This window comes from Sphaeramia orbicularis, chromosome 11 (genome assembly GCF_902148855.1).
Source record: "Sphaeramia orbicularis chromosome 11, fSphaOr1.1, whole genome shotgun sequence".
NCBI classification, from domain to species: Eukaryota; Metazoa; Chordata; class Actinopteri; order Kurtiformes; family Apogonidae; genus Sphaeramia; species Sphaeramia orbicularis.
This window is the reverse complement of record NC_043967.1, coordinates 49,385,872-49,398,836: the sequence shown is the minus strand read 5'-3', so window position 1 is coordinate 49,398,836 and position 12,965 is coordinate 49,385,872. Positions and strand designations below refer to the sequence as shown.

The 12,965-nt window shown below is 39.1% G+C and overlaps 1 protein-coding gene across 2 annotated transcripts in view; it reads left to right on the top strand.

The window, feature by feature from the left end:
* The window catches only part of atp1a3a (ATPase Na+/K+ transporting subunit alpha 3a), a 35,887-nt gene that overhangs the window by 9,983 nt on the left and 12,939 nt on the right, over positions 1-12,965 (top strand). For both annotated transcript variants that reach the window (XM_030146835.1, XM_030146836.1), the window contains 8 exons: positions 3,571-3,684; positions 4,714-4,773; positions 4,886-5,089; positions 7,710-7,823; positions 8,099-8,233; positions 9,476-9,593; positions 10,176-10,264; positions 11,414-11,593. In XM_030146835.1, coding sequence (XP_030002695.1) covers positions 3,571-3,684; positions 4,714-4,773; positions 4,886-5,089; positions 7,710-7,823; positions 8,099-8,233; positions 9,476-9,593; positions 10,176-10,264; positions 11,414-11,593 — 1,014 coding nt within the window. The remainder of the gene's footprint in view (positions 1-3,570; positions 3,685-4,713; positions 4,774-4,885; positions 5,090-7,709; positions 7,824-8,098; positions 8,234-9,475; positions 9,594-10,175; positions 10,265-11,413; positions 11,594-12,965) is intronic.

Here is a 12,965-nt window from a genome sequence, read left to right as displayed (position 1 = left end):
ATAGCACATGAGCAGATTTGTACACACACATATACACACTGTTGAAACAACATGTAGAAACGTGCCCACATTTCCAGTCACGCAGAAAAAAAGCACATGTGCACCACTGCACAAATGAAATGAAGTATTCCCTTATTGATAGTAGACACACGTCTGGCACTTTAATTGGTAAAGTAAATCACCGTCGATTTTGTGAAATGATTGAATTCTGTTGTACAGTATGACATTTTGATTTGACTCGTTATCACTTCAGTTATTTCAGTTAAGAGACTAATTTTGTTTGAATTTGAAAGAGTTTCTGAGGAAAAAATACTGATCAACACTGATGCATCATTTAAAAAACAAAATGTACATGATGATTAATTGACTCTGAAGCTGTTTCATCAACAAGACATAAACAAGTGCTGGTGCATGTTTTTTTTTTGTGTACTGGTTTAAAGCTCGTTCAATTGATAGTGGATTGTTCAGCTTTTTAAACCTGCTTCTACAGTGTATACACATTTATCCTTTCTCATTTTAGAGCTGCCTATTTTTTTTAAGCCACATATGGTCCTGTAACATCATTTAAAGGCATTGAAAGTCTCATTCAATAGATTTTGTGAAAATGAAGGCCTTACATGGCATTAAATAGCATTAAATTCGATGTCCGGAGACATTAAAAAATTAAATTAACTTGGTGGAAAAAACCATTGTTATTCACTATTTATTTTGATTATATAAACATTTAAAAATTTTGATTAGACGTATAGTGTGATGATTGACTGTTGGAACCCTTTAATTGGCTATTGTTTATGGCCAGTGCATGAAGTCACAACACCAGATGCTTGGAATGCAACATGCTGTGAGTGTGCTTCATGCTGTGGCGAAAGAGCGTGGGGAATATTAGCAAATGTCAGAAAAATGGGAAAATGCAAGTTTCAGCAGAAGTGATTGGAGGTGGAACTATTCAGAACCTGGTTAAAGCCTGTTGACGATAAACTGTCATAAAACTATATATAAAACTGTATCTGCAGTTGGACATGGGCATTAAATTGGTTTAAAGTGGCATTAAAAAGGGCATAAAAAAGTATTAAATTAGATTTGCTCATACCTGCAGAAACCCTGCTTCTTAACCAAATGTGCATATATTATTTATTAGTCAAATGAACAGAGGTCAAGTATGTGACACAAAGACAGTTACTGCCTTTATGCAGTTACACAGACTTATACACACTCTTACACGTATGGTAAGGAAAGACCGATGTGAGATAGACTTACTGTTAGTGTGCACACTGGCAGAAAGCTGAGTACAAGTAAGAGAATATGTGTGGCCATTTTACTGTATGTAGCTGGAAAAATCTGAAGGTAAACAGCCATCAAATCAGTGTGAAACCTCCCAGTCCACACTAATCCTTATAAGAGCTTTCCCAAAATAAGTCTGTTCCTGCCTCTCGTGATGTAAGGTCAAAAAGGGGCTTATTAGTTTTCCTACAGTATATGTTCTGAGACATGTATCAGATTTAGATGGTAACGTCCACTCATGTGTTTGCCTATTAGTCATTAATCCTTGTCATCACACTTGAGTTGCAGCTCCAGCTTCTATTACTCTGCTGTTAATGTGGAACAACACGCTTCATTTACAGCATATATTAGCATACAATAGCACTCTGTCATAGCAGCCAGGTTTTTTGATAACTTGTCATTTCCCCAGTTATGGATTGGTGAAGAATACACTTAAATACATTGTGTTTAACTGCTGTGGAAGCTATTGTTAAATCAGTAAGTAATGTTAATGCTCACCATGAGTGTAACTTGGACAGGTGTTACCATTAATATTAAAGATGGCTTTGTTCTAATTAAGTGTCCTGGGAAGCTGGTCGTGGTTTGGCAGCGAGCCAGCAGCTAAATGGAAGTCGGCCACGGTTAATTGTATTACTTACGCCTGTGATTTTCCTACGGTGACATGTCAGAATGTCCTTCATGGGAAAGGACTGTAGAGCCAGTTCACAGCAGACCTTTTGACATTTTGAGAATACACAGGTGAAACTGATATAATTAACAATGCTACTCTGCATTTAGCTTTATTAGTCTTACTTCTTTGTCGCTATGCTCATTGGTCCAAAGCAGCGACTTAATGGAGGATTTCAATGGAACATTGTTAATGTTATCAGTAACACCCGTGCTTCTAAACTCCTGTTTGGGCTGCTACTGCAAACACACTTATAAACCCTGGTACTTTCACCAGAGGACAAAACAACATTCACAGAGCTCAGGCAGGGAGTGTGTGATAGAAATGAATGCATCAGGACTCTAGTATAAACACTCAACAAAACATTAAAGTATGCTGAATCACTGCTGTGCAACAGATTTTGTCTTGGAATAGAAATCTTCATCCTGCCATTTTGCTCTTTTGGCGAGTAAGCAATAAGCAGCTGGCTGACATTTTAGTTCTTCTGCATAAAATCCTAGGATGTGCATCCCAGATGCTGCAGGCCAAATAACAGAAGAATTTAGAAAATATAAGTGCACCCAAGTAAGCACTAAAATCACCACTGCATGAACATTTCACGGTGTAGAGGGATATGTAGCTGCTTTAATAGTACAGAACCTTCACAATGTAGAACTCAGAGACAAGGAAAAGTGTACAGAACAGGAAAGTTAGGATACATTACAGAATAAAGTCTAGAAATGTATTTTATCGGTTATTTGCAGATTCTTGAAGATTTGTAAGTGTACCTTGGCAGAGAGTTTCTAGGAAAACAAGCAGAATATGTAAACAATCATGAATATCTTTTGATTTAATATCTCTTAGTCTTTGAAGCTTTTGAATAATCGGCTAATTTACCAAAAATTGATTAAAAAGAAGATAAATCCAGACCTCCTGTAATGAGAAAGAAGACACAGTAGTCAAAGAAGCATCCTGTTTGTACAGATAGACTTAAAGTAGACATTGTACATAGACAGTGAAGCCTCGTACACAGAAGCTATACATGTAATGTGGGAAACTGTCAGTCATCAGTGTACCATGATGTACGTCACAGACATTATACTTTTTCTATTATGGACCATGAAGTGTCTCCCTTCTCTGTCTGTCTTTACTGATCTCATGGGCCTTAATGCATTTTCCCTTCATCTCACCCTGTTTTTAGAGTTTTTCCTTCTCTCAGACACAGCAGTGTCTCTGGTCTGAGCAGCCGTGGCCTAAATAACAGCGGTGTAATTTGCAGCTGAAGTGAAGCTCTTGAGACAGACCTGTTCTCTAATGATGCCAGATCTAATCAAGAAGTGTCGAGTTCCCCTTGTCACATCAGGGATAAGATCTATGTTTGGATCCCAATGTAGACGTTTTGACTGGGTCTATATTAGGAAGAAAAATGAGAGTCGATTGCAATTCATGATCTTACAGTCTCCTTTGTCGTTGATTAGCTAGAACTCAAAGGGAGAATTCACAGTATGGTTTAAATAGTTGTCAATGATGGGATGGAATGTAAAAAGCATGAGTTTCAAGAAAACATTGGCTTTCTTTACTTTGCACATACAGTTCCAATTAGGCTTGTTAATGAATCCTGATCTCTTGTTTGTGTGTCGCAGTATGGACGGTCGGACAGCTATCGCGTGGCCACCACGCAGGACAAGGATGAGAAGGAGTCACCTAAGAAGAAGGGAGGCAAGGATTTGGATGACCTCAAGAAGGAGGTTCCCATCGTACGTATGAGGCATTTGTACTTCCTGTCATGTTCTGGAACTGTCTTACCCTGAACATAATAAATGAATCATACCTGATAAAAGATCCTGCTGTTTATTTTATAGATAAATGTAGTTTTAGTTTCTTTTCACTTACATGAAATACCAGATAATTGGAATATATGTCTTAAAAATCTCCCATGTAATGAAAGCATAACTAATCTACTTTGGACAATATAAATAAACAAAAAGCTAAGAAATCCCTGGTGATAAATTCATAGAAAGTCCAGGCATCAGTCCAGTATTTCAAGAACTGTGATCCAACTGTAATTTAATCTGCCTGTTTGAGACGGAGATAACAGGCAGCTGTTGTACAGTTGTGGTTCTAGGTAATATGCCAGAGTAATTTAATCCTATTGTGGAAGGATTTGCTCCTCGATCAGGCAAGAAGCCAAACACTGAGGATATCCCCTGGATATAAATCTATATGAGAGGAGTCAGATGAACAATTGATTCTGAGAAGATGAGTAAAGTGAATGAACCAGCCCTGGGCATGTAGAGCATGTAGGCAGCAGTGTGTATTTTTTATTTGATTTGTGGCGGTTACTTTTTTTTGTTGTTTTGTTTTTTTCTAGTCAGTTGAACAGTCAGTTTCCTTTCAATACATGTTGTTCAGTATCATTAGATCAGAGGCTTACAAACACCCTAACTAAATACATTCAGACTCAGTTTTACTCTAATTCATTTAGCACAATTAGTTTCTTTTGATGATGTGAAATTACAGACGGAGTCAGATTTTTTATTTTCTTACATTCTCAGAAGAGTTTATAGACTGTTAATATTTTTAATGTTCATTTTAATGTAAATTTTGAAATTTCACATTATTGAAATTGGGTTGTTAACTGAAATAACAGAGGGAATATATCATGAAATGCAATGTGGAAAAACTTGGTCAGACACAATGTGTATGTGAACATCTGATCTCTTGTATCAACAAATGTTGAGAGTGCTTTCAATTGATTTTTTATTTGTATTTTTTGTTTTCTGTAGACGGAACACAAAATGTCTGTGGAGGAGGTTTGCCGGAAATACAGTACTGATATCGTCCAGGTGAGTTGTTAACTCTAGATCATAACTGGCACCTTCCTGTCATCAGTTCTTTTCTTTTGGGTTTTCTCATGCGTCTCTTCTCCTTCCTTTCCATCCAATCTGGTCTTGACAGGGTTTGACCAATGCCAAGGCAGCAGAGTACCTGGCCAGGGATGGGCCCAACGCTCTGACTCCACCCCCCACCACCCCAGAGTGGGTCAAATTCTGTCGCCAGCTGTTCGGTGGCTTCTCCATCCTGCTGTGGATCGGAGCCATCCTCTGCTTCCTGGCCTACGCAATCCAGGCTGCCACAGAGGACGAGCCTGCTGGGGATAATGTAAGACCATTATGTCATGACACTGTCACTGGAACTTACAGAAAAATATTTAGCAGCTGTTTTTACAGTCATGTGAATGTATTAAAATCCTAAATGCAGTTATCTGAATTTTAGGCCTCAAAATATGACTATGCCAGGTCTTAAAAGTAGATTTAACCCATAAGGACCCAGTGTGACTATTGTCGCAGTTTCCAAATGAATTGTTCTCTCTATTTAACTTTTCCTAAGTGATTTATCACTATTTAACATAATATTGTCCTCTGAATTTAGCATTTTTTCCAGTGAAGATCATGTATTTTTCTATGTTTAATTGACTGATCATGAAGATGTTCATAAAAGCTCAGGGTAAAGTCAAAAGTTATTATATCAAAACAGAAAAAAATGAAGAACAGGTGACTTTTTCAGTAAAATACATTATTAACTGAACATAAACCCAATGTGTCCATCCACTGTCATTGATCCAGCTTCATAGCTTTTACTGGTGAATCAATGTTGTCGAAGATGACGGCGTTTCCACTGTAACCACAGAGCCTCTGAACATCCAAATGGGTCATATCTGATGACCATGAAAAGATGACCAACTGCATTTTACACCAATTATTTACATGGATTTATAGGATTAATGGATTAACAGTTTAGATCAGTAGATGCTTTTGGTCAGCGGTGGATGTTTGGGTCTTTATAGGTTAAAGTTGTATTAACTTCAGTCTCACTAAGAAAAGAGTTTTGGAGAAAAAATTTTTTGATAAAGCTGCAACAAAGCTATTAAACAAAACCAATGTACTACTAATAATGTAAACTCTACAGCCTGGCCTAAACCTATTAGATTAGACGGCTAATATGTTGCAGTGTAGGGCAGGGGCTAGTGTGGAATCTCATCAAATTAAAGAATTGGGCTTGAGTGTTTTGCAAGTAATTCTGGGACTCCAGTTTCCTTCATATCCTTTGTACTTTGTTGCCAGGAGGGACGGTAAATAGGTGTTAATTTGCTTCCAAAATGGACTTAAAGGGGTCATATTTTGCTAAACCCACTTTTATTAGCCTTTGGTTCCTTTATTTGTGTATTTGGACCCTAATAGTTCATACAGTTTGAATTTGAACCCTCCAGGTGCTGCAAAGCTATCTTTATATTCATTTTGGCAAAAACTGAATGGATTTCTACAACCTGTTTCAATTCCTGCTTAATTTATTACGTTTTATAACTAGTTACATCACGACATTTGCGCATATAAGGTCAAGACTTCTGATGAACATTTCTCCAAGTATGACATAATTGTTTGTCAGCAGCAGCAGTTGTAGTCCATACTGAAAATATGTCCAAACTTTGAGCCGATTACCTAAAATGTTCAGTTGTTGGTCGAACAGGACAGAGCAGCACAGCCAACAACCTGAAGGGGGTGGGACCTGAAGTGGCTCATTTGCATTTAAAGGGCCAGCGTTCAAAACCACCTTTTTGGCGTCATTACTCAGAAATAGGGTTGAAGATGGACCTGTGTAGTTGAATTAATGAAGAATTCAGACCCAAGCAGAGCATTTACAGTTTATGTAGACCACAGGGAAATGTTTGAAAATGCATAATTCCATTTTAAAAAGCAAAATATCATTCCTTTAACAAAATATCTTAAAGTCTTAAATAAATCTTGTTGAAAGCTACAGAACCCTGCAGATATCAAACACCACCTGAGTTGGCATAAAGTGAAGCAGTGGATGTCCTGAGGTTGTTCTGGGCTCCTTCTTGTGCAGCACATCACTTGGCAAAGTGAAGTGCTGAGTCATTACGGAGCTACTCCACAGAGACAGACCTCTGCTAGAGAAAAGGTTGCATCAGCGATTTGTCCAAATCATGCCGTCCCACCCGTCTATAGAGTGACAGATATCGTCCAGTCCGAGAGCCTACCAAGGGGAGAGTGCAACTCCTGGCATCAGTAATGGCATAGTAAGAGAACTGTGCTTATGGGTCAGGAGTGTTTTATGGTGGGTCAGAGTGCAGAGGAGATCTGGGAGCTGAGGCTAAAAGGATGTGACACACACAGCGTGAGGACAAAATACTGGAATCAGACCGACCACAGGGCAGGCCTGGAGGTCAAACAGCTACAGTGATGAGTCAGTGAACAAGAGAGTGTCACCCCCTCAAAACAAACATTTGGACTCTTATAATTAGTTGTTGCAGGACACCGAGGGCAGTGGAATATGTGAGGATTATCAGAGGGCTGGATTTACACTCTCCATTAAAGCTGAGACAGTATAAACAGTAGTATTCTAAAAACGCTCACCAAGTAGACAGATGGGCGACTTTCTGGTCAGCGAGTCCACACGAGCACATGCTGCTGTCACTTACAGGACAGGAAAGTGAAATCAAAGGCTTTCAGCTGATTCATGGTATTTTAAGTCTAACTTTACAAAGGCCACATTTTCCTGAAATAGCTCCGGTGCCTTTTCTCCAAAGTCTGCCTTTTCTTGTCAAATTGTCTGCCTGATGAAGTTAGTCTATGTCTATTTTTCTTCTCCTTTTCTCTGATGCGATACATTTTTAGATCAAAGCTATGTCACTTAATTAATTTGTGCATTAAATATGAAACTCTCATCGGTCTTTGCACCTTCTGTCTTCTTTCCTCTGTAGTTGTATCTGGGTATCGTGCTGTCAGCTGTCGTCATCATCACCGGCTGCTTCTCCTACTTCCAGGAAGCTAAGAGCTCTAAGATCATGGAGTCCTTTAAGAACATGGTCCCGCAGGTACTGGACACTGCATATTCACACAACTGCTTTCATTTATTTAATCACTGTCTTTCTGATCTCATTTTTAGTTGCTTCACTTAATCTGCTCCAGTGCCGTGTGATCTCGTTCTCACTCTTCTGTAAATAGTCACCTCACAGAGATTCTGTTATTTTTGGCATGAAACAGTCGGACGCTTTGGCTTTCTGTCAGACCATGCAGTTTATTAAAAACGCTGTAATCTCTTAAAAATAACTTCCTCACCCGTGTCTCTGTCTCTGTGTCCCATTTGCAGCAAGCTCTGGTGATCCGTGAGGGAGAGAAGATGCAGATCAACGCTGAACAGGTGGTGGCAGGAGACCTGGTGGAGGTGAAAGGTGGAGACAGGATCCCTGCTGACCTCCGCATCATCTCCTCCCACGGCTGCAAGGTCAGTTACAGGCAGACATAAATGTACAGGACGAAGAATATGAGAAAACACACATTTCTGACCAGTTAGACCAGTAACTTTGAACTAGTACATTCATAAACATTTCTTCAGCACTCAACGAAAAGATTTTAAGTTTAGATATAGATTTAAAGTCCTGGTTTATCCATTTAGAATAGAATAGAATAGATCTTTATTGTCACTGCCACAGGAACAATGAAAATCAGTTTAGCAGCAAAAACACTTAGTGCAAAAAGACTGTATAGAAATATCACACAAAATAGTGAAAATGTAGGCTTGTGCAAAGAGCTACAGGATAAAATATTAAATATACATATGCTACTAAAGTACTACAAAAACTGCTGAAATATGCAAACGCCATCTCTATACTACAGATAAGAAATGTACAAAAAATAAGGATACATACAGGTAAAATGGGATATTAAAAGGTAATATAGGATATATACAAGTAATATGGGATATATACAGGTTATATGGGATATATACAGGTAGTATGGAATATGTACTAGGTAGATTAAGAAAAACAAGGTGCATGTGTTGTGGCTACTGGACTGAGGTAGGATGAGTATAGCACCATCCATTACATTGGGGGCGGTGGTTATTCAGGTGGGGGGTGGGGGGGCACATTTAACCACTTGTGGATAAAAACTGTGCTTGAGCCTGTTTATTTGCCTATTTATTTATTTGCCTCTCCCACACAAACATTTATAGCAGAATACTGACGATGTATCATATTTCATTTCATTTATGGCTTTATTTGACAGGGTCTGTGCTCATTAATTAATAAAGCCAAAAAGAACTGTAACTGAGCCAGTGTTGGCTGATGAGGCTAATTTTTGTCTGTGATCTGCCAGATGTTTAAAAGAAAGATATACGAATGAAAACAAGTGATGCCAGGCACAACAAACCCCGCCCCTAGCACATATTGTATTTTGCCCATTTTAAGTAAATGGGAAGATTTAAAACAAAAATAAATCATAAAAACATTTGAACTTTGACCTACCTTCCCCAAAATGTAATCACGTCTATTCTGGGTCACCGGCAATCTATAAACCCAATTTGGATTGAACTGAACCAATAGTTTTGCTGCTAAAATGTTAACCAACCGAACCAAAAACAGTACTCCTTGCCTCCTCTTCCGGGGGCGGGGTAATAGTAGTGGCAGGTAAAATACTACACTTAACATCAAAAAGGCATAAACTGGTGTATTTTTGCTCAATCCAGGTGGACAACTCATCCCTGACTGGTGAATCGGAGCCCCAGACCAGGTCACCTGACTGTACCCATGACAACCCCCTGGAAACCCGGAACATTGCTTTCTTCTCCACCAACTGTGTTGAAGGTAAGGTCACAACGCTCCGCTTGTGTAAGCAACAGCTTCTGGCCATCACATTATTAAAACCATTATTCTTCTTCAACTGTACATTTAATGCGGAAAAAGTCGATTTTCTGTCCCAGCGCAGAAACAGAATAGGCTGTTCCGACCTGCGTGTGTTTATTCTCAGTGTCTCTGTTCCACGCTTGTTTAACTGAGTGTGTGTTCACTCATTTGGCTGCATGTGTGTCTGTGTTTGTATTGCTGCGGTTCAGTGATCAGATAGTCCTGTTAAACACACGCTGCAGATGAGCTTTTACTGTAGGTCATGGTCAAAGTCAGCGATGAGAGGAGGGAGTGGTCAGTCACAGTCAGAGGTCATCAGAGGAAACCAGTGGGTGGAAACACAGAGAGGACAAATAAAGCTTTACAGGAGCAGGATGGGAAATGTATATGCTGCCCTCCTGTGGACACTGTGTTACATAACATTACAACCCTGTCTGCTATCATGTCACAACGTCTATACTGTTCATTTTTCATTCTCTGTGTTTTTTTCTAGTAATGATATAGAAAAGGATTTAACATTCCAAGTGTTGTCTTTCCCTCCAGGAACAGCACGTGGTATTGTTGTGTGCACCGGTGATCGTACAGTGATGGGACGCATCGCCACCCTCACCTCAGGCCTGGAGACTGGAAAGGTACCACATTCTGTGTCAGTGTTTTGTGTTAAATGTCTGAAGTAGGATTTTGACATGATTACATAATTAGCATTGCTTTTATAGAGCTGTATGTCTTGCTTTTAAGCGTGTTTTAGGGAGAAGCAACATGAAACCAACAAGCACTGGGTTTTCTATAAGTTTTAAGTTCTGTCGGGGTTAAAGCATTTGGTATGTGGAACAGTTGAAGCTAAAGAGGTGTGGGGCTTCTGCTATAATTATTTTTCATTGAAACATGTCATTTTACATAATTTTTGCCAATTATTATTACAATTTTGTTCGAATTTTGGAAAAGCTAGTAAAGTGTTTATTTTTTTTAATTTAACCAGTTAGGTAAATTAAAAACCAGTTCCCATTTAAAATGATGACCTGGGCAAGAGGCAGCATAACAGGCAGATAAAACAGTAAAAACAAAACAAAAAAACAAGTTACATAATGAACCATAATAGTGCTAAAGGAGAGTATTATGTACAATATTTACAATTATATGTTTTTAAAAGGAGTAGTTATTAACAGTAAGAATAGAAAAACAGATAATACAGTTTACAACATGTCACACTAGCGCTCAAAATTAAAGAAAACTTGTAAAATACATCCACTGGAGTCCAACTATTACATCAGGCAAGAGTCATATAGTTAGTTTTGATGCTGCACATGAGGATTTTACATTAATTTGTTTTACGGACTGACCACAATGCCTTGGATGTTACGACTAAAAACCCTGCAGTAGCACAAACACAGTTAACACACCCATCTTATATATCTGCAGTGTGTCATTGCATCAAAATAACAACTACTTTTTGAAATAACACATCAGAATTTTTTATTTATTTTTTTTTTTAACTTTTCTTTGACATAAGTGCATGTTCAGCAAGATCCGGTTTCAGATGAGTGCATTTAGTGCTGGATTGAAGCCTGTAGACAATATATAATAATAGACTCACATGTCAGACTTGATTTTTAACATCCTTTGTACTTTTTTGTCACTGTGAGCATTAAATAAATTGTATTGTTAAATGTCTTTAAATGATCTTTAAGTTGTTTTATTCTATAGAAACCCTTTCTTACACTCCAAATTGACTTGTAATTTATGAGTCCGAGCACTGTTTTGACATTTCTCCTGTTCCTCAGACACCCATTGCGAAGGAGATCGAGCATTTCATCCACATCATCACAGGCGTGGCCGTCTTCCTCGGCGTGACCTTCTTCATCCTGTCACTCATCCTGGGTTACTCTTGGCTGGAAGCCGTCATCTTCCTCATCGGCATCATTGTGGCCAATGTGCCCGAGGGACTGCTGGCCACAGTCACTGTGAGTAGGACCAGCAGGACGCTGCTGTGTGTTTGTGTGTTAGATGGGGACAGGTAGGTGTTGAACAGTTCAGTGGGAATCACTGTCTAGGAGGGGATGGCAGAGATGATTTTACAGTATGTGTGTGTGTGTGTGTGTGTGTGTGTGTGTGTGTGTGTGTGTGAGTGAGATCAGTATTGTTGTGCAGTTGTGAGATTCGAGTCAGTTTCCAGTTGTTTTATGCAGACTTGGGTCAAACAGTATTCTGAAAACTGTATTTAAACATTCTTTCAGAATATTTGTATCAAGGAGCTTCAAAAATCTTCTTCATTTAGATGCATATGCTTTAGGAAATCCCTCGACATTTTTATAGTACCACTAGAGGGCACAATCCTTGACTGGTGGCACTGTAGGTTTGCCACCTTGTTTTTATTTTTATTTAGTGCAGCTCATTGAAGTACAGGTCGTCCCTACAGTAAATCCCATACTATTCACTGAATGGTACAATGTGACAACTCTTTCACCCATGTCTGACTTTGTGTTGTGTGTGTATGCATCTGTGTGAATATGTGTCCTCTGTCATGTTGTGTTGTGTTGAGTGTTTTGGCTGATGTTGTCTCATCGTGTGTGCTTTTGTTTCTGCTTCTCTAATATGTGTGCTGTCTTGTTTTTTTCCTCTGCTCTGTGATGTCGCCGTGTGTCAGTTTGCATTCCAGTGTGTATCTTTGTATATCTGTGTGGTGATGGTGGTGTATTGTCTCTGTTATCCCTCTTTCCATCTCTCTCTCTCTCTCTCTCTCTCTCTCTCTCTCTCTCTCCCAGGACAGTCCATTTGTGTTTGTGTATCTTTTTCTCTCTCCATCTTTCTCTCTGTATGTCTCTTTCTCTCTTCCAGGCCAGTTGCGGTGCTGTCTGCAATGACAACGGCTAGCTAATGTAATAACAATAGGCTAATCACTAGTTAGCTGCATAAACAGAATTCGGCCTTCTCTGCTTGATCTCTGCTAGCTCTGTTTGGCCAGTGGGTCTTGCCATACTTGGCATGATAACATAATGCACCGCTGCTCTGCTTCACCGCTTCACTCGTTCATGCATCGTGTTCTCTCTGCATCGCTCCTTGGGCTGTGTCTTTATTTCTGAATAAGTGCATTTTGCTATGGGACTTGTGTTTTGGTAAACTGAATGGACATCTCCAGGCATTAGAGATGATTTTATTATTGGTTCATTTATTGATCTGTCTGTTCAAATGAGTGACTTTAGTGGCTGGAGGTGTTCATTCCTCTTTTTAGTTTCACAAATAGATACTAATTTCTTACTCTTTCTCCTTTTATTTGCGTCTGTTCTCACTTGTTCCTGTCTGCTCTGTCCCCCCTCCCTCCGTCTCCTTCCTTCC